Source organism: Carcharhinus amblyrhynchos, chromosome 28 (assembly GCF_965287045.1).
Source record: "Carcharhinus amblyrhynchos chromosome 28, sCarAmb.v2.hapA, whole genome shotgun sequence".
NCBI lineage: Eukaryota > Metazoa > Chordata > Chondrichthyes > Carcharhiniformes > Carcharhinidae > Carcharhinus > Carcharhinus amblyrhynchos.
In genome coordinates, this window is record NC_137351.1 from 33,743,950 (window position 1) to 33,764,601 (window position 20,652).

The window sequence follows — 20,652 nt, forward strand, 5'->3', positions numbered from 1 at the left end:
ACTTGGAAGGAGTCATAAGATCATAGAATTGCTACAGTTCAGAAGAGGCCATTTGGCCCATTAAGTCTGCACTGACTCTCTGATAGAGTAACAGGCCCTATCCCCCACCCTATCCCAATAACCCTACACATTTACCATCGCTAATGCATCTAATCTACACATCTTGGGACACTCAGGGGCAATTTAGCAAGGCCAATCCACCTAACCTGCACATTTTTGGGCTGTGGGAAGAAACTGGAGCACCCGGAGGAAACCCACACAGACACAGGGAGAACGTGCAAACTCCACACAGACATTGACCCAAGCCGGGAATCGAACCCAGATCCCTGGCGCTGTGAAATAGCAGTGCTAACCACTGTGCTACCATGCTGCCCATCAGGGTCTGGGGCTTTGACCCTGGGGAGAGGGGAGATAAAAGGCAGGTGTTACATTACATGGAAAGGTGCCATGGTGTTGGGGGTGATTGAGGAGTGGACCAAGGTGTCCCAGAGGAAACGGTCCCTTCAGGCCACTGAAAGAGGACATAGGAAGACAAAAACAAAAGCAGGAGAAGGCCACCAGGCCTTTCAAACCTGCCCCTCCAATCGATATGACCATGGCTGATCCATGTCTATCTCAGGTCATTTTTTGTGCCGTTTCCCCAAAGCCCTCTATCCCTCGATCAAATATTTATCCACCTCCACTCTAAAAATACTTCTAATGATCCAGTCTCCACCCGTGAGAGGGGAAGTTATGTTTGGTGGCATCATGCGAGAGTTGAATCCATTGAACATGGAGGCTGGTGAGATCGAACGTGAGGACGTGGGGAACCCATCAGGGTTCTGATGGGGAGGGGAAGGGTGGGGGAAATGGTTCGGTACAGCTGAGGGCCCGAACAGCCACAGCGGGTGTGAATCAGTTTTGGAAGACTTATCAGAAGCACTGTGGTGCAGAATAGATACGGAGATGGAGAAACTAGGAGAATGGAACAGAGTGTTTTCAGGAGGTAGAGTGTGAGGAGCTGTACTCGAGGTAGCTGCGGGAGTGGGTGGGCTTGTAACGAATATTGGTCGACAGTCTATCCCCAGAAATGGAGAGAGAGCAGTTGAGGAAGGGAAGGGGAGTGCTGCAGATGGACCCGGTGAATGCGAGGCGAGGGTAGATTCTGGAAACCGAGCTGGTGAAGTTTTCCAGCTCCAGGCCGAGAGCACGGACACAGGACAAAGAGCTGGGGGGAAGGGGCCTGAGTGGGGTTGGAACAAGGAATGTTCCACAAACCCCACAGTCACAACCAAGACCCATGAGGGCACCCATAGCAACTCACTTTATTCAGAGGAAGTGAAAAATGGTGAAGGAAAGATAATGAGAGGAAAGCTCGGAGGAGGGTGGTTCAATTCTTAATGCTCCTGAAACAAGTAAAAGTGTTTTCAGTTTATTCTGAATTAAATTTGATATAAAAACGTAACTGACACTCAGATGCTGCTCGCGTGCAGTTATTGTACAACTGTTATTTTTCCAATAGAATGTGTTGTTTTCTTTGCAAGTTAATTTTAAGATAGCACAAACATTTTGATGGCTAGCTCACCGAGAACTCATTAGAACGCAGCTCCATTGTATACTGTTGGATCAGGTCACAGCTCTGGTTGTTTCAAAGGACTATTTTAAAACCGTACACAGAGGAAGATTATGCAAATATTTAAACTTGTTGTGCACCAGTGAAGACTAGACAGGTCTGATCCTGTAAACCCACTTATACAACACATCTAAGGTTAAGACAGTGAAGAACATCAGGCCCCAAATGCACATATTGATCTGAGACTTTGGGTATTTATTCAGATTCTTTGATACAAGAATTATAAAAGGATTAAGATTTCATAGTGCAAATTGGGACAACAATAACCAAAACCACAGTGCAGACTGCTGCTACAATTAAGGCAGCCATCTTACAGATCTTTGCCCTCCTGAATTCGGCCTCTTTTCGTTTCAGTAAGGAATCATATCCCGGGGTGTAAATATCTTCCATCCAGTATTCTAGGTTATTTGGATTTAACGATTCTTGGTTCTGAAATGAAACAGAAAATCATAAGAACATAAGAAATAGGAGCAGGAGGAGGCCATCTAGCCCTTTGAGCCTGCCCCGCCATTCAATCAGATCATGGCTGATCTGAAGTGGATCAGTTCCACTTTTCCGCTTTCTCCCCATAACCCTTAATTCCCCTGTCTATCAGAAACCTATCTACCCGTGACTTAAATATATTTAGCGAGGTAGCCTCCACCACTTCAACGGGCAGAGAATTCCAGAGATTCACCACCCTTTGAGTGAAGAAGTTCCTCCTCAACTCTGATCTAAACTGCACCGCCTTATCTTCAGGCTGTGCCCTCTAGTCCTGCTGTCCTTTCTAAGCGGGAAGAATCTCTCTACCTCTACCCTATCCATCCCCTTCATTATCTTATACGTCTCTATAAGATCCCCCCTCATTCTTCTAAACTCCAACGAGTACAGACCCAATCTATTTAGTCTCTCTTCATGGTTCAAACCCCTCATCTCCGGTATCAGCTGTACCTGATTGCGTAGAGCAAAGAGAATTAGTCCCTCAGGATTGTTACCCACTCTCTTCCACACAACCTATCACCAATTGCTTCCTTTTCTTTCACTGCTGTTTTCCCCCTGCCTTGGGAAAGGAATTGGTCCCTGATAAACAAACAAAGAACAACACAGCACGGGAAACAGGCCCTTCGGCCCAACGAGCCCGCGCCGCCATCTTAACATTGTGCTTTTCCTCTTCCACCCTTGACCCTTGTCTACGCTTATGGCATCCACATTGGAAACCAGATTGAGGGGAGAAGTGTTGCTTATGCAAGAGGATAGTGAATCTATGGAATTCTTTACCATAGAGGGCTGAGAGGCTGGGTCATTAACTATAATGTGGAGATGCCGGTGTTGGACTGGGGTAAACACAGTAAGAAGTCTCACAACACCACGTTAAAGTCCAACAGGTTTATTGGGTAGCAAAAACCACTAGCTTTCGGAGCGCTGCTTCTTCATCAGGTGAGTGGGGAGTTCTATTCACAAACAGGTCATATAAAGACACAAACTCAATTTACAAAATAATGGTTGGAATGCGAGTCTTTACAGGTAATCAAGTCTTAAAGGTACAGACAATGTGAGTGGAGAGAGGGTTAAGCACAGGTTAAAGAGATGTATATTATCTCCAGACAGGACAGTTAGTGAGATTTTGCAAGCCCAGGTCAGTCGTGGGGGTTACAGATAGTGTGACATGAACCCAAGATCCCGGTTGAGACCGTCCTCATGTGTGCGGAAGTTGGCTATCAGTCTCTGCTCAGCGACTCTGCGCTGTTGAGTGTCGTGAACATCACCTTGGAGAACGCTTACCCGAAGATCAGAGGCCGAATGCTCGTGACCACTGAAGTGTTCACCAACAGAAAGAGGTCACCCAATCACCAGGCAAGACTGTTCCCTTCCTGTTGGCGAACACTTCAGTGGTCACGGGCATTCAGCCTCTGACCTTCGGGTAAGCATTCTCCAAGTCTGCCTTCACAACACACGACAGCGCAGAGTCACTGAGCAGAGACTGATAGCCAAGTTCCGCACACATGAGGACGGCCTCAACCGGGATCTTGGGTTCATGTCACACTATCTGTAATCCCCACGACTTACCTGGATTTGCAAAATCTCACTAACTGTCCTGTCTGGAGACAATACACATCTCTTTAACCTGTGCTTAACGCTCTCTCCACTCACATTGTCTGTACCTTTAAGACTTGATTACCTGTAAAGACTCGCATTCCAACCAGTATTTTGTAAATTGAGTTTGTGTCTTTATATGCCCTGTTTGTGAATAGAACTCCCACTTACCTGACGAAGGAGCAGCGCTCTGAAAGCTAGTGGCCTTAGCTACCAAATAAACCTGTTGGACTTTAACCAGGTTAAGACTTCTTACTGTCATTACCTATATCCAAGGCTGAGACAGATAGATTTTTATTCAGTCAGCAAATCAAGGGTTAGGGGGATGAGGCAGGAAAGTGGAGTGAGGACTATCATTTTAGACCAGTCAAGATCTCATTGAATAGTGGAGCAGATTCAATGGGCCAAATGGCCCACATCTGCTCTCATGTCTTGTGGTCATTCGTCACCAGTTTAACAAAAACACATCCTAATGGATTAATAGCAATGTCGTGCTTCCTCTGGAACGTTTCTTAGTACAGTAAGAAGTCTCACAACCCAAAGTTGGACTTTAACCTGGTGTTGTGAGACTTCTTACTGTGTTTACCCCAGTCCAACGCCGGCGGCCCCACATAAGAAATAGGAGCAGGAGTAGGCCATCTAGCCCCTCGAGCCTGCCCCGCCATTCAATAAGATCATGGCTGATCTGAAGTGGATCAGTTCCACTTTCCCGCTTTCTCCCCATAACCCTTAATTCCCCTGTCTATCAGAAACCTATCTACCCGTGACTTAAATATATTGAGCGAGGCAGCCTCCACCACTTCAACGGGCAGAGAATTCCAGAGATTCACCACCCTTTGAGTGAAGAAGTTCCTCCTCAACTCCGATCTAAACTGCACCCCCTTTATCTTGAGGCTGTGTCCACTAGTCCCGCTAACAAACATCATGTTTATTAGTAACTAGAGACCAGAGATTTAAATTAAACGCAAAGCAATTAGAAGTGGAAAGAAGGAGAGATGAGGGCCATTAGAATCTGGAATGCAATTTTCAAAAGGGTTGAAGCAGATTCCAAAGACACATTCAAGAGGCAATTAGACACTCACTCAAAGAGAATGAATCTGCAGAGTTAAGCGGAGAAAGCTGGGAAGTGAGACCAATGCATCATTCAGACACTGCATGCTCCAGTGTGGCAATAGCCTTCTGCCCTGTAAGAATCTTTGATTCTGACTGAAAAATTCTGTCAAAGATTCTGTTATTGGGCAGCACGATGGCACAGTGGTTAGCACTGCTGCCTCACAGCAGCAGGGACCCAGGTTCGATTCCGGCCTCGGGCCACTGTCTGTGTGGAGTTCGCACATTCTCCCCATGTCTGCGTGGGTTTCCTCCGGGTGCTCCGGTTTCCTCCCACAGCCCATAGATTTGCGGGTTAGGTTGATTGGCTGTGCTAAATTGCCTTAGTGTCAGGGACATTAGAGGGTAAATGCGTGCGGTTATGGGAATGGGGCCTGGTGGGATTGTAGTTGGAAGAGACTTGATGGATCGAATGGCCTCCTTCTGTACTGGAGGGATTCTATGGATTGTTCTCAAGAAGAGGTTGGAAGAGACACAAATGGTTCTCAGTGGACTCATTAAGGAAGTTATTGAGTTGTCAAGGAGAGATTGAATAGGGGCGTACAAGATAGGGTGATCACAATTGAGGAAATGGAAGGCCAAAAAATAAGACATACAGCTCAACTGGGGATAAATTGCTCAAAATTTCCTAGCTTGTCTTTCTCTGAAGAAAATGAGATGGGAATGATTATAGTTGGATTTGAGGGTGCTCTGGAGATAGTTATATCATTAAATTCTATCTAATTTGCCGGTGATTTTCTGAGTGCCTCTGGATAACAGGTGAACCTTGACTGGAAAGTGGACATTAGCTTGAAGAGGTTAGAGAGCACCATGGTGGCCAGGGCTGTGGTGTAAAAGAGCTTTGCCAACACTCATTCTCAATACTTATGGGTGAATAATCATTACTTGTGTAACTCTGGTAGCGCCACCCCATCAGAAACCAACTCTCAGGGAGAGGGGAAAAAGCAAAGTAAAATAATGACATTCCAATAGCTGGCCAGTGCTGAGATAGGCTGTTCACTGTTAAATTACAGCTAGATTCTGTGAGCTACACTTGCTAAAAATTTTATTCAGAACTGGATTAAGAATTCTTGCGGCCCTGGGTGCTAAGAAACCTCCAACTTCACAGGGCAACCCTTCCCTTGCTCACTCACTTCACCTCCTTATCCATTCAAACACGGCGTGGAGATGCCAACATTAGACTGGGGTAGGCACAGTAAGTAGTCTCACAACGCCAGGTTAAAGTCCAACAGGTTTATTTGGTAGCACGAGCTTTTGGAGCATTGCCCCTTCATCAGGTGAGTGCGCACTGGAGAAGGGGCAACACTCCAGAAGCTCGAGCTATCAAATAAACCTGTTGGACTTTAACCATTCACACAGAAGCACATAATGAGGTGCATTCATCATATCACAAAATACTCAATTTCAATCAACACTCATATATTTTTGTCCTATGATGAGTTTTATCAGGGAAACATAGGAACAAGGAAGGGGCTATTCGAGCCTTTGAGCCAATTCTTTCATTCAATTATAGCATAGATGATCTCATAGAATCATAGAACCCGACAATGCAGAAAGAGGCCCTTCGGCCCATCGAGTCTGCACCGAACACAATCCCACCCAGGCCCTACCCCCATATCTCTACATATTATACCCACTAATCCCTCTAACCTCCGTTACCCTGGACACTAAGGGGCAATTTCTTAGCATGGCCAATCAACCTAACCCGTACATCTTTGGACTGTGGGAGGAAACCCACACAGACACGGGGAGAATGTGCAAACTCCACACAGACAGTGACCCGAGCCGGGAATCGAACCCAGGACCCTGGAGCTGTGAAGCAGCAGCGCTGACTACTGTGCTACCGTTGCCGCCCCATCAACCATCTATACCATCAACATCGACCTTGAAAATGTAAAATCTTCCAAGCCTTCGCAGCCTTTAGGGATTCTGCATTAAACTGGAGCCTTGGACTCTGTAGCTTACTGTTTTAATGTGCCCCCGATATTATTCCTCTTTCACCAGCTATCCATATGTCCTGTGACATTAGTGTCCCTTTAGGAAAGATTTTATTAAAATGGTTTCTTAGTTCACAGCTGCAGTGATGTCATTATTGCCAACTTGATGACAATGAGTCATTTTATTGCTACTTAAATAGTTTAAATGGGGTTGTTTGTGTTTACTCTGGGGTTACTTTTACGATCCTGCATTGTTAGGACAGTTCTTTTCTTTCCAGTGAGTTTAAAGTTTTAGTTTTGAGTTTTGAGGCTGCAGTTCAGTTTTTAGTTTGAACAGGGGCATCAAGCAAACAAGAAGCTGAACTCTCCCTCTCTCTGTCCCCCTGTTCTATTTGCTGGTTATCTCAAGGCAACGTTTTGCCACCTGGAAAGAAAGCGCAGGCTTCGAAAAGATTCAATTCCAATCAGGTGAGATAAGCCTGTGAAAAGCGTTTTGTCTATGAAAGGTTTTGGTTTGTTGGAACAGCTTTAATATTCAATTAAGAGTTAATACATTATTGTAGTTATTTTATTTCATTTTTCAATTTGCAATTGAGAAAAGCTATTGCTAATTTACTTTCTATACTTGTGAACTATATTCTTAAATAAACTTTGTTTGAGAAAAGCTCCCTACTGAGTCATTGAATCATACCTGAAGTGAGACATATCAAGCTCATCCGAGCCAAATTCAGTGTAAATAACTTATGGTTCGGGTGGTCTCCATAAAGCACTTTGGAGCTTCTAACCTGACCCATAAAAGTACAAACTCAAATATTAGAATATCCCCACTAAGAAAGAGGGGGGAAATGTAACAATATCCATTTCTCCCTGAGTGATTAACCAAGAAATAAATCACCTTAATTCATTTTCCTGGTGCCCACAGCTCCATTACAGTGCTCTGCTAATCACAGCATTTACAAGGGATATGGAGTGAGTTGTTGAAATAAAAGTTATAGCCCCAGGGGAAAAGGACATTGTCAAACAATGGCCTGACAATTTCCCCTGGCACTGCCCCTTGGCACCATGTCAAACTGGCAGTCAACCGTGCCAATGAACAGGCCCCAGTGGAAGTCTCATGTGCTGGGGGAGTGGAGGGTTGGGGGCAGTAGGTGAGATGTGGGGGGGTACTCATTGAGATGTGGTGGTGACTGGGAGAGGGTGGAGAAGCTGGGGATGCCAGTGATGGCTGTTGGGTGCAGGAGCGGTGGATGTGGGTGCCAGGTCGGGTTGTGGGGAGGAGGATAGTGGGTGGGGAATGGGAAGAGGATAATGATTGGTGGGGTGGTGAGGAAAGGGGCTGATGATTGATGGGGGAGGAAGAGTCAGGGGAGGTAGCCAATGACTCAGGAGATGGGGAAATGCCAACAATGATAGGGCATGGGGAGGGGAGTTCCTGAGACCCCTATGGTGGGTTGGAGGGGTGGTTTACTTAAGTTATTATTGGGGCGCCTTTAGAGGTGGCACCCCGATCTCTGTGCAGTCGGGTTTTGCAGGATTTTGAGGCCCTCCCCTCCTGTATGACAGCATGAATCGCGCCCGTTGATTATTTTTGCCAGCGTGTTGTAAGATCGGGAGAGAAAACCAACCCGTTACTTTGGACAGAAGCACACCGGTTTTCTCACTGGAAATAACAGGCTGGCATTCTTTGGTAAGATTTAGCTCTTTAATCTAAATTTAGATTGGGTGAATCAGATCGGCAAAGCAGAATGAGTCATTATGTAAATGCAGGACAACTGATACCATAGAGCTGGAGCAGTGGGGTGGCAGAAGCTGTGCACTCTACAACTGGCTATCAAACCAGGGAGGGTGGGGGGGGGGAGGGTGCGATTGCCGGGGATGGGTGGGGGACAATATCAGGAAGGTTGGGGGGGTGGTGCGAGCAATTGCAGGGAGTAGGTGGACAATATCCAGGGAGGGAGGTAATGGACAGATCTCTCTGTGTTGTTGCACAGAACAAAGAGATCTGCGCACGTGCGATTGCACCCTCTACTGTCAGTCGCCGGCTTTTGGGTAAGTGTAGACCCCCACCCCCTCCCTCTACTGACAGGAAACAGATTGCACATTATTTTTTGCACACTGTGGCATAAGATTTCATTTTTAAACTTGCCCCAACAAAAAACGGATCTGAAACTCTCCTATTTCCGTGTTCATTCGGCACTTAGAATTGTTTTGATAAGATCACCCCCTTAGAGAGATACCTGGAAATACTTGAAAATCCAAAGGTGAAAGGGAGAAAGCAACTGAAAACAATCACCATCACTAGGGGAAATCTGCTGGAAAAACTATTTGACCTAAAAGACTGACAAGAGCTGAGGGCCAGATGGTGTAGATCCTGAGGTCTTAAAATAAATGACTGCAAAAAGAAAGGATACACAGCTTAAATTTTGCAAAATTCTTTAGATTCTGCAAAGTTCCCTGTGGATTCGACAATAGCTAATATAACACCTTTATTCATGAAAGAAGGGAGACAGAAAGCATGAGTACTGATGTGATTCCGCTATTTAAGAGGGATTGTAGAGATAAAGCAGGGAACTGCAGACCAAAGAGTCTCACATCAGTGATTATTGGCGAAACCTTTCAAGGAGAGCATCTATCTCCACTTGGAGGGACAAAGTTTGATCAGAGATAGCATGGCTTTATAGAACATAGAACATAAGTACATCTGAGTACTTCAGATGGGTCAGTTTTTGTCCAATATATGTAGGAGGGTTTCCTGACACAGTATGTAGGTAGGCCAACAAGAGGCGAGGCCACATTGGATTTGGTGCTGGGTAATGAACCAGGCCAGGTGTTAGATTTGGAGGTAGGCGAACACTTTGGTGATAGTGACCACAATTTGGTTACGTTTACTTTAGTGATGGAAAGGGATAGTTATATGCCCACAGGGCAAGTGTTATAGCTGGGGGAAAGGAAATTATAATGCAATTGGGCAAGATTTAGGATGCAGAGGATGTGGAAGGAAACTGCAGGGAATGGGCACAATTGAAATGTGGAGCTTGTCCAAGGAATAGCCACTGCGTGTCCTTGATTAGTGCATACCTGTCAGGCAGGGAGGAACTGGTTGAGCGAGGGAACCGTGGTTTACTAAAGAAGTTGAATCGCTTACGCAGAGAAAGAAGGAGACTTATGTCAAGGTGAGACGCGAAAGCTCAGTTAGGGCGCTTGGGAGTTATAAGTTAGACAGGAAGGAACTAAAGAGAGAACTAAGAAGAGCCAGGAGGGGACATCAGAAGTCTTTGGCAGGTAGGATCAAGGAAAACCCTAAAGCTTTCTATAGGCATGTCAGGAATAAAAGAGTAACTAGAGTAAGATTAGGGCGAGTCAAGGACAGTAGTGAGAAGTTGCGCGTGGACTCCGAAGAAATAGGAGAGGCACTAAATAAATATTTTTCATTAGTATTCACACAGGAAAAAGACAATGTTGTCAAGGAGAATGCTGAGATACAGGCTATTAGACTGTACAAGATTGAGGTTCACAAGGTGGAGGTGTTAGCAATTCTGGAAAGTATGAAAATAGGTAAGTCCCCTGGGCCAGATGGGATTTACCCTAGGATTCTCTGGGAGGCTAGGGAGCAGATTGCAGAGCCTTTGGCTCTGATCTTTAGGTCATCATTGTCTATAGGAATAGTACCAGAAGACTGGAAGATAGCAAATGTTGTCCCCTTGTTCAAGAAGGGCACTAGAGACAACCCAGGTAATTATGGACCAGTGAGCCTTACTTCTGTTGTGGGTAAAGTTTTGGAAAGGACTGTAAGAGATCGGATTTATAACCATCTAGAAAGGAATAATTTGATCAGGGATGGTGAGCACGGTTTTGTGAAGGGTAGGTCGTGCCTCACAAAACTTATTGAGTTCTTTGAGAAGGTGACCAAAGAGGTAATGAGGGTAAAGCAGTTGATGTGGTGTATATGGATTTCAGTAAAGCGTTTGATCAAGTTCCCCACGCTAAACTATTGCAGAGGATACAGAGGCAAGGGATTGAGAGTGATTTAGCAGTTTGGATCAGAAATTGGCTAGCTGCAAGAAGACAGAGGGTGGTGGTTGATGATAAATATTCATCCTGGAGTTCAGTTACAAGTGGTGTACCTCAAGGATCTGTTTTGGAACCACTGCTGTTTGTCATTTTTATAAGTGATCTGGGTGAGGGCATAGAAGGATGGGTTAGCAAATTTGTGGATGACACTAAAGTTGGTGGAGTTGTGGACAGTGCGGAAGGATGTTGCAGGTTACAGAGGGACATAGATAAGCTGCAGAGCTGGGCTGAGAGGTGGCAAATAGAGTTTAATGCGGAAAAGTGTGAAGTGATTCCCTTTGGAAGGAGTAACAGGAATACAGAGTACTGGGCTAATGGTAAGTTACTTGGTAGTGTGGATGAGCAGAGAGATCTCAGTGTCCATGTGCATAGATTCCTGAAAGTTAGCAACCAGGTTGATAAGGTTGTTAAGAAGACGTACGGTGTGTTAGCTTTTATTGATAGAGGGATTGAGTTCAGGAGCCATGAGGTCATGTTGCAGCTGTACAAAACTCTGGTGCGGCCGCACTTGGAGTATTGCGTACAGTTCTGGTCGCCACATTATAGGAAGAATGTGGAAGCATTGGAAAGGGTGCCGAGGAGATTTACCAGGATGTTGCCTGGTATGGTGGGAAGGTCTTATGAGGAAAGGCTGAGGGACTTGAGACTGTTTTCGTTAGAGAAAAGAAGATTAAGAGCTGACTTAATAGAGGCATATAAGATGATCAGAGGATTAGGTAGGCTGGACAGTGTGAACGTTTTTCCTTGGATGGAGATGGCTAGCACAAGGGAACATAGCTTTAAGTTGAGGGGTGATAAATATAGGACAGATGTCAGAGGTAGATTCTTTACTCAAAGAGCAGTAAGAGCGTGGAATGCCCTGCCTGCAACTGTAGTGGACTCGCCAACATTAAGGGCATTTAAATGGTTATTGGATAAACATATGGATGATATTGGAATAGTGTAGGTTAGATGGGCTTTAGATTGGTTTCACAGGTTGGTGCAACATTGAGGGCCAAAGGGTCTGTACTGCACTGTAAGGTTCTATGTCCTATGAAATACAAGCCAGTTGGTCTAACATAGGGAAATCGTTAGACTCTATTATTAAGGAGGTTATAGCAGGGTGCATAGAAAATTATAATGTTCTCAGGCAGAGACAACATAGGTTTGTGAAAAGGAAATTGTATTTAACTAGAACTTTCCTTGAGGAAGTAGCAAGAAAGATGGATCAAGGGGCAATCTTTAGATATTTTACACTTGGATTTCAAAAATGCATTTGATAAGGAGCTGCATCAAAGGTTACAACACAAGTTAAGAGCATATATTGTGGTGGTTAACCTATCAGCACGGATAAAGGAAGTTAGAGAGGTGGCAAATAGAGTTAAATGCGGAAAAGTGTGAAGTGATTCCCTTTGGAAGGAGTAACAGGAATACAGAGTACTGGGCTAATGGTAAGTTACTTGGTAGTGTGGTTGAGCAGAGAGATCTCAGTGTCCATGTGCGTAGATCCCTGAAAGTTAGCAACCAGGTTGATAAGGTTGAATAAATTGATCATTTTTGGGTTGGTAAGCTGTAACTCGTGGAGTGCCAGAGGGATCAGTGCTGGGGTCTCAACTATTTACAATGCAGATCAATGATTTAGATGAAGGGATCAAACGTATGGTTGTTAAATTTGCCGATGACACCAAGATAGATTGGAAAGTAACTTTTCCGGGGGAGATAAAGAGTCTGCAAAGGCATACAGGCAGCTTAAGTGAGTGGGCAAAAAATTGACCATTGGGGTATAATGTGGGAAAATGCAAATTTATCCACTTTTGTCAGGAAGAATAGAAAAACAGTTTGCTACTTAACTGGAGAAAGATTGCAAAACTCAATGGTATAGAGGGAACTGTTATCTTGGTGCATGACTCACCAAACATTCATACACAGCCAGAGCAAGTGATCAGGAAGACAAATGGAATGTTGTCATTTGCCGCAAGAGGAATGGAATATAAAAGTGAGGAAGTTTTACTGCAGCTGTATGGGGGCTTGGTGAGACCACATTTGGAATACATTTTATTGCTTTATTCTTTCATGGGTTGTAGGCAACGCGGCAAAGCCAGTATTTATTGCCCATCCCTGACTGCCTTTGAATGGAAGATTTCAGAAGTCAGTTGAGAGCCAACCACAGTGTTGTATGTCTGGAGTTACATGTAGGACAGACCAGGTAAGGGTGGCAGATTTCCTTCCCTAAAGGATACCAGTAAACCAGATGGGTCTTTACGAGAATCAATGATAGTTTCATAGTCACCATCACTGAGCCTAGTTTTGTATTCCAGATATATTAATTGAATTGAAATTTCACCAGTTGCTGTGTCCCCAGAGCATTACCCTGGGCCTCTGGATTACCAATCCAATGACATTACCACTATGCCAACATCTCCTTGCTTTCGGGCGCCTTATTTGGAAAAACGATATGATGGATGCTGTTCAGAGAAGGGTCACTCAATAGTTCCGGGATTAGAGGTTTTATCTTATGAAGAAGGGTTCAACAGAGTGGGATCATTCCCCTTGCCAATTAGAAGAATGAGAGATGATCTTATTTAAACATATAAGATCCTGAGGGAACTTGATTGGGTAAATATCAAGCGAATGTTTCAGCTGATTCTAAAACTAGGCGTCACTGTTTAAGAATGAGATCTACAACTTAAGACAGAGATGACAAGAATTCCTTTCCTCTCAGACAGCTATTAGTCTATGGAATTTTCTTCCTCAGAGAGCAGTGGAGGTTGGTTCATTGAATTTATTCCAGGCTGAGATGGTTGATAGACACGGATTAAGGGAATGTTGAGTCCACAAGCAGGTCAACCATGATCTTACTGGCTGGTGGAGCATTTTCAAAGGGCTGAATATCACTGAGAGTCCTTAAGGCAGAGGTAGATAGGTTCTTGATTATTAGCCACGATTGAATGGCAGAGCAGACTCGATGGGCCGAGTGGCCTAATTCTACTCCTATGTCTTATTGTCTTATGGTCTAATGGCCTACTCCTGCTATTATGTTCCCATAACTCCATACATTGTAAATGGAACATTGAAATGTGAACATGTTATGGGGCCATTACAATGACCAGAACTTTACCATCCCACCTGCCACACGGATTGGAGTGGATGAGGAGCGGAAAATTAAAAGATCCGCTGACCTCAGGTGGAATTTTACAGTTTCAGGACCAGCGAGGCTGTAAAATCCTGTCCGATAGTCTGTTATGTGTAGGTACGGTAAGAAGTCTCACTTCACCAGGTTAAAGTCCAACAGGTTTATTTGGGGTTTACTACCAAATAAACCTGTTGGACTTTAACCTGGTGAAGCGAGACTTCTTACTGTGTTTACCCCAGTCCAACGCCGACATCTCCACATCATGTGTAGGTACCCACAGTGGCTCAGTGGTAACACTCTTACTTCCAACTCAGATGGTTATCATTTTAAACCCCACTCCATAAATTCAGCTCTAATCTTCAATACAATCCTGAGGAATGCTGCACTGTCAGAGGCGTTATCTCTCAGATAGGAATTTAAGCAAAAGCTCTGCCTTCCCCTTCAGCGGGATAGGAGCTCCATTTCATTAAAATTTAGCTGACCACTAACCAATTCCATCTCTCACTGCCTCAGACCTGTTTCAGAAACAGCTCACGCAATGTCTCAATATCATATGTCTCAGGTTGACCTGGAAGAGAAAGGAGTCTGAAGTTGAGGATCCTGGGAGACTAAGCTTGGCCATTTTACTCTTTCCATCAATTACACGAACAGCTTCAGCTTAGGCACAATGAGACCAGTTTCAGGGACATCTTGTAGCACCAGACTCTTCACAAGAACAAAGGGCCATCAACTTAATGTGGAGATGCCGGCGTTGGACTGCGGTAAACACAGTAAAAAGTCTGACAACACCAGGTTTAAGTCCAACCGATTTATTTGAAAGTAAACTAAACTAAAGCTTGTGAGTTTACGATCAACTTAAAGCAGGGCAGCATGTTGGCACAGCGGCTAACATTGCTGCCTCACAGCGCAATGTATCCGGGTTCAATTCCAGTCTTGGATAAATGCCTGTGTGGAGTTTGCACATTCTTCCCGTGTCTCTGTGGGTTTTCTCCGGGTGCTGTAATTTCCTCCCATGGTCCAAAGGTATGCAGTTTAGATGGATTGACCATGCAAATTTCCCCTTAGTGTCCCAAGAGGTGTAGATATGGGGGATTAGCCATGGTCAATGTGTGGGATTGCAAGGATAGGGTGGGGAGAGGATGTGGATAAGAGACTCTATCAGAGAGTTGGTGCAGACTTGATGGGCTGAATGGCTTCCTTCTGCACTGTAAGATTCTATTCTATGTTTCACCCTTTTCTCCTCTCCGCAAATGCTGAGTATTCCCAGTATTTTTTTTTGTTTTTGTTAATGATATTCATATAACGTCTCTCAGGTATTCAAAGAATCTGATGGGGCTATTGAAAAAGGAAGTGTCCTTTTATTCCTCAAACAATGTCAGATTCTCTGTTCATTTATCTCACTGCTAATTGTTGGGTCTTACTTTGCACAAGTTAGCTGCCAAGCTTTCTACACTATAACAGAGAATCGAATTCTACCATCCTTCAATGGATGTAAAGTATTCTCTTTACACAGTTGCTGCTTGTATTTCCCTCATGTTTGGCCATGATTAATGAACATTCATTGACTGCTGACTCATGGCCAGGCTCTCAAAATAAACTCTATCAGCAGTTACTGTGTTTCAGAACAGGATACGCGGATACATCTTGTTCCACATCTTGTTCCACACTTTACTGCTACTTGGCAGTCCAGACTGTGCTCTGGTCTTGCCGGTTTGTACTTTACAGCAATCCATTCACTGTCATGGTCAGTTATCTCCAGTGCCGGATTAATTGAATCCTCGTTTGGGAATAACACTCAACCGGGAAATGTCGCAGTTTGGTGAGACCGTAGAACTCAGTCTTTCCATTCAGATTTCCCAGGGCTGAAATGGTCGCTACGAGAGGGCACAGGTTTAAGGTGCTGGGGAGCAAGTACAGAGGAGATGTCAGGGGTAAGTTTCTCACTCAGAGGGTGGTGAGTGAGTGGAATCGGCTGCCGTCGGTGGTGGTAGAGGCAAACTCATTGGGGTCTTTTAAGAGACTTCTGGATGAGTACACGGGATTTAATGGGATTGAGGGTTATAGATAGGCCTGGTAGGTAAGGATATGATCAGCACAACTTATGGGCCGAAGGGCCTGTTTGTGCTGTAGTGTTCTATGTTCTATGTAAATTCAGGAGAGAGACTGATGAAAGTGTTTCATCAAACTGACCCATGAAATCAGCTACTGAGAAAATCTGAAAGTCACGTTGGCTGATATCTGCAGAGCTCAAGAAAGGTGCAGGATAAATGTATTATTCAGCATCTCTACCTACCAGGCTGGACCCTTCTACCACCAGCCTGGCACCCTGGCACTGCCCAAGGGGCACACTGGCATTGGGCAGGGGCTGTCAAAAGTGGAGGGGAAGATCAGAGCTGCCTGGGGCAAGGTCGGGGTTGGCCATGGTGGAGAAGGGGAGATTAGGGCTGGCCCGTGGGGGGGGGTGTGGGGGTCCAGTAGACCAGCGTTCGGTGGGGTGGGGTTGTGACACCAGCAATTGGGAGGGGAGAGGGAGCCCATCGATCAGGAGCCTAGGAAGATATCGGAAGTCCAGCGATGAAGAGGCCAGCAGGGGGACGTGTGCATGCGCCAATCCCCAGGTCAGTAGACGCACAATGACCCAGGTGGAGTGAGGCCTTGGCCCCCTTTCCAGCATGAACCTCTCCAAGGGGGCACTCTGTGATGCGCAGAGTATCAGAAATTCATTAAACTGAGTGTGCCCAAAAAAAGGGTGGGAAAACCTCCCATTTTCCCTCCCATTGGGCACTTTATTTTTTGGGAGAATCCCGGAAACCTTTGTCATATTGAGTATTTCTCGTGAAATTTACCTTTTTATTGAAAATACCATTTGTCTGTTAATTCATGTTTCTTTTGTTCTGATGTGTTTTAAAGAAAAAGTTACAAGAACTGAAATCATTGGCACTTTCTTCATTATTAACCAATTAACCTAAATTTGATCATTTTAGTTTACGGTTCCCCCACGGAGATCAAAACCAAATTGGGAGCTCAAATCCGGAGTTGAACATAGAAACAGGTTCACTGGAACTTTCCAGCACTTAAACAAACAAGACTGAACTTTTGCTTTTGCTAAACTGCGTTGGTAAATCGACATTGTACCCATGGGGTTTTGTTAAAGGAGAGGATCTGACTCTAATAGATGTGAAAGAATTGAATAAAGACAGTTTAGAGGTTGCAGCAGAGATCACAGGGATTAATGTAAGGGCAGAAACCAAGAGTGACAGGGTGATGGAAGAATTGGCTAGGCAGCTGAGGCTCCAGGAAGAGAGCATCATTTCCATTAGTGATCGAGTGCAGCAGGTCAGAACTGTAATCGAAACAGAACTGAAAAAGGTTGACTTAGAAAAAGAGAATTGAGGAAAGAGGTAAAGAACGAGAAGAAGAGAGACAGAGAGAGATGAAGAAATTGGAAATGGAGAATGAGTTCTGATTTTGCTGAATTTGAGTCAATGAAGATAAGTGAGGTTGATTCAGAGAGAGCTCCCCTTAATTTTGATTGAACATAAACATAAGAACATAAGAAATAGGAGCAGGAGTAGGCCATCTAGCCCTTCGAGCCTGCCCCGCCATTCAATAAGATCATGGCTGATCTGAAGTGGATCAGTTCCACTTTCCCGCTTTCTCCCCATAACCCTTAATCCCCTTGTCTATCAGAAACCTATCTACCCGTGACTTAAATATATTTAGCAAGGTAGCCTCCACCACTTCAACAGGCAGAGAATTCCAGAGATTCACCACCCTTTCAGTGAAGAAGTTCCTCCTCAGCTCCGTTCTAAACTGCACCCCCCCCCCTTATCTTGAGGCTGTGCCCTCTAGTCCTGCTATCCTTTCTAAGCGGGAAGAATCTCTCTACCTCTACCTTATCCATCCCTTTCATTATCTTATACGTCTCTATAAGATCCCCCCTCATCCTTCTAAACTCCAACGAGTACAGACCCAGTCTATTTAGTCTCTCTTCATAGTCCAACCCTCTCATCTCCGGGATTGGATGAAGAATTTTTGCTTAGCGCCTAAATTTATTGAGAAGGGAAGTAGTGATGTCCTTCATATCATTCAAGAAAACTACCACAAATGTAAATTGGCTAAAAGAATGGTGGTTCACGCTCCCACAAAATGTTTTGACATTGGAAGTGTAATCGGCTCTTTCAGCAGAGAATTCATGAGGTTATGGAGGAGGTGAAGACTGCAATACTCAACACTTATCAATTGGTGCCAGAGATCAATAGACAGACAGTTAGAAATTTGGGGCAGACAATGGGCCAGACCTGTGTAAAGTTTGCCTGGGTAAAGATGTTGATCGGTGGTTAGGTCGATGAAGGTGGAACAGAAATTCCATAACATTAGGGAGGTGATGTTGGTTGAGGAATTCAGAAATGGAGCCCCTTAATGGTTAAAAACACACTCGGAAGACCACAAAGTCTGTAAAATAAGGGAAGATTTGATAGTGGGAGATAATTATGGGGTAACTCTGAAGATGTCAGTAACAGGTCTCACTTTGGAGCTTTCCAGCGAAACCAGTTTGAGAGGACGGTTAGTGATGAGCAGAGATCAGGCCTTGCTGAGAAACGATGACAAGCTAAAGGTCCTTTGTGGGTGGGTTCATAGAAATGAAGGTTCAGAGGACAGATTCAGTGCAAGGAGACCAACGTGCTAATTTTGTCACAAGAAAGTGTACATTGTATTTGTCCTGTCAAAGGGTTTCCCCCAGGTGACAACAGTAAAGTTCATGACAAGTGAGTTGTAAATATAATTAGGGGTAAGGATCTTCCAGAAATACAGAAGAAAAGCTGAGCGTAACTGCCTTTTCCCATCCTAAAGGGTAAGAAATTGGAAAGTGTAGATTTACAAAGGGACCAGAGTGTCTTTATCTATCAGGGCAGCAACATGCAGATTAGATCATAAGACCATAAGACACAGGGGCAGAAATAGGCCACGCAACTAATATATGGCTGATATTTTTCTCATCCCCATTTTTCTGCCATTTCCCGGTAACCCCTGATCCCCTTATTAATCAAGAACCTCTCTATCTCTGCCTTAAAAACTATCTCAATGACCCGGCCTCCACAGCCTTCTGCGACAAAGAATTCCACAGATACACCACTGTCTGGCGGAAGAAATTCCTCCTCGCCTGTTTTAAACGATCTTCCCTTCAGACTTAAGATTGTACTCTCTGGTTCTTCCTACTAATGGAAACATCCTCTCCATGTCCACTCTATCCAGGCCTCACAGTATCCTGTAAGTTTCAATAAGATCCCCCCCTCATCCTTCTAAACTCCAACGAGTACAGACCCAGAGTGCTCAATCGTTCCTCATACAACAAGCTCTTCATTCCAGGGATCGTTCTTGTGAATCTCCTCTGGACCTTTTCCAAGGCCAGCACATCCTTCCCTAGATATAGGGCACAAACTTGCTCACAATATTCCAAATGGGGTCTGAGCAAAGCCTTATCCAGCCTCAGAAGTACATCCCTGCTCTTGTATTCTAGCCCTCTAGACATGAATGCTAACATTGCATTTGCCTTCCTAACTGCCGACTGAACCTACACATTAACCTTAAGAGAATCTTAAACAAGGACTCCCAAGTCCCTTTGTGTTTCTGATTTCCTAAACATTTTCCCATTTAGAAAATAGTCTGCCTCCATTCTTCCTTCCAAAGTGAATAACCTCACACTTCTCCACATTGTATTCCATCTGCCACTTCTTCGCCCACTCTCCTAACCCTGTCCAAGTCCTTCCCGCAGCCCCCCTACTTCTCCAATATTACCTGGCCTTCTACCTATCTTTGTATCATCTGCAAACATAATATCAGTGCCTTCAATTCCTTCCTCCAAATTGTTAGTGTATATTGTGAAAAGTTGTGGTCCCAGCACTGACCCCTGAGGCACACCACTAATCATTGATTGCCATCCTGAAAAAGACCCCTTTATCCCCACTCTCTGTCTTCTGCCAGTCAACCAATCCTCTATCCATACCAGGATCTTACTCTTAACACCATGGGCTTTTAACTATGCGACACCTTGTCAAAGGACTTCCAAAATCTAAAAAAGTCACATCCACTGGTTCTCCTTTATCTAACTTCCTTGTTACCTCTCAAAAAACCTGAACAGATTTGTCAGACATGACCTCCCCTTGACAAAGCCGTGCTGACTCAATCCTATTTTATCATTGCACTTCCAAGTACTCCATGATCTCATCTTTAATAATGGATTTGCCAATGACTGAAGTCAGGCTTATAACTTCCAGTCTGCTGTCTCTCTCCCTTCTTAAACAGCAGTGTTACATTAGCTACTTTCCAGTCCTCTGGTACCCTCCCTGCCTCCAGTGATTCCTGAAAGATCACCATCAATGCCTCCACAATTTCCTCAGCTGTGTCTTTTCGAACCCTGGGGTGTAGTCCATCCGGTCCAGGTGATTTATCCACCTTCAGACCTTTCCGTTTCCCCAGAGCCTTCTCCTTAGTGATGGCCACAACCCTCATCTGTGCCCCCGACACTCCTGGAGCTCTGGCATCCCATTGGCCTTCCACCATGAAGACTGATGCAAAGTAACTATTCAGTTCCTCTGCCATTGCTTTGTTTCCTATTATTTCTTCTCCAGCCTCATCTTCAAGTGGTCCAGTAGTTATTTTTGCCTCTCTCTTATTTTTCATATACTGAAAAAAACTCTTCCTATCTTCTTTTATATTACTAGCTGTCTTACACT

General features: G+C 44.6%; 1 protein-coding gene across 1 annotated transcript in view; it reads right to left on the bottom strand.

Moving 5' to 3' along the window:
* Positions 1-1,843: 1,843 nt before the first annotated feature.
* Positions 1,844-20,652, bottom strand: part of minar1 (membrane integral NOTCH2 associated receptor 1) — a 65,826-nt gene continuing 47,017 nt past the window's right edge. Inside the window, exon 3 of the mRNA XM_080214289.1 lies at positions 1,844-2,041. Coding sequence (XP_080070415.1) covers positions 1,844-2,041 — 198 coding nt within the window. The remainder of the gene's footprint in view (positions 2,042-20,652) is intronic.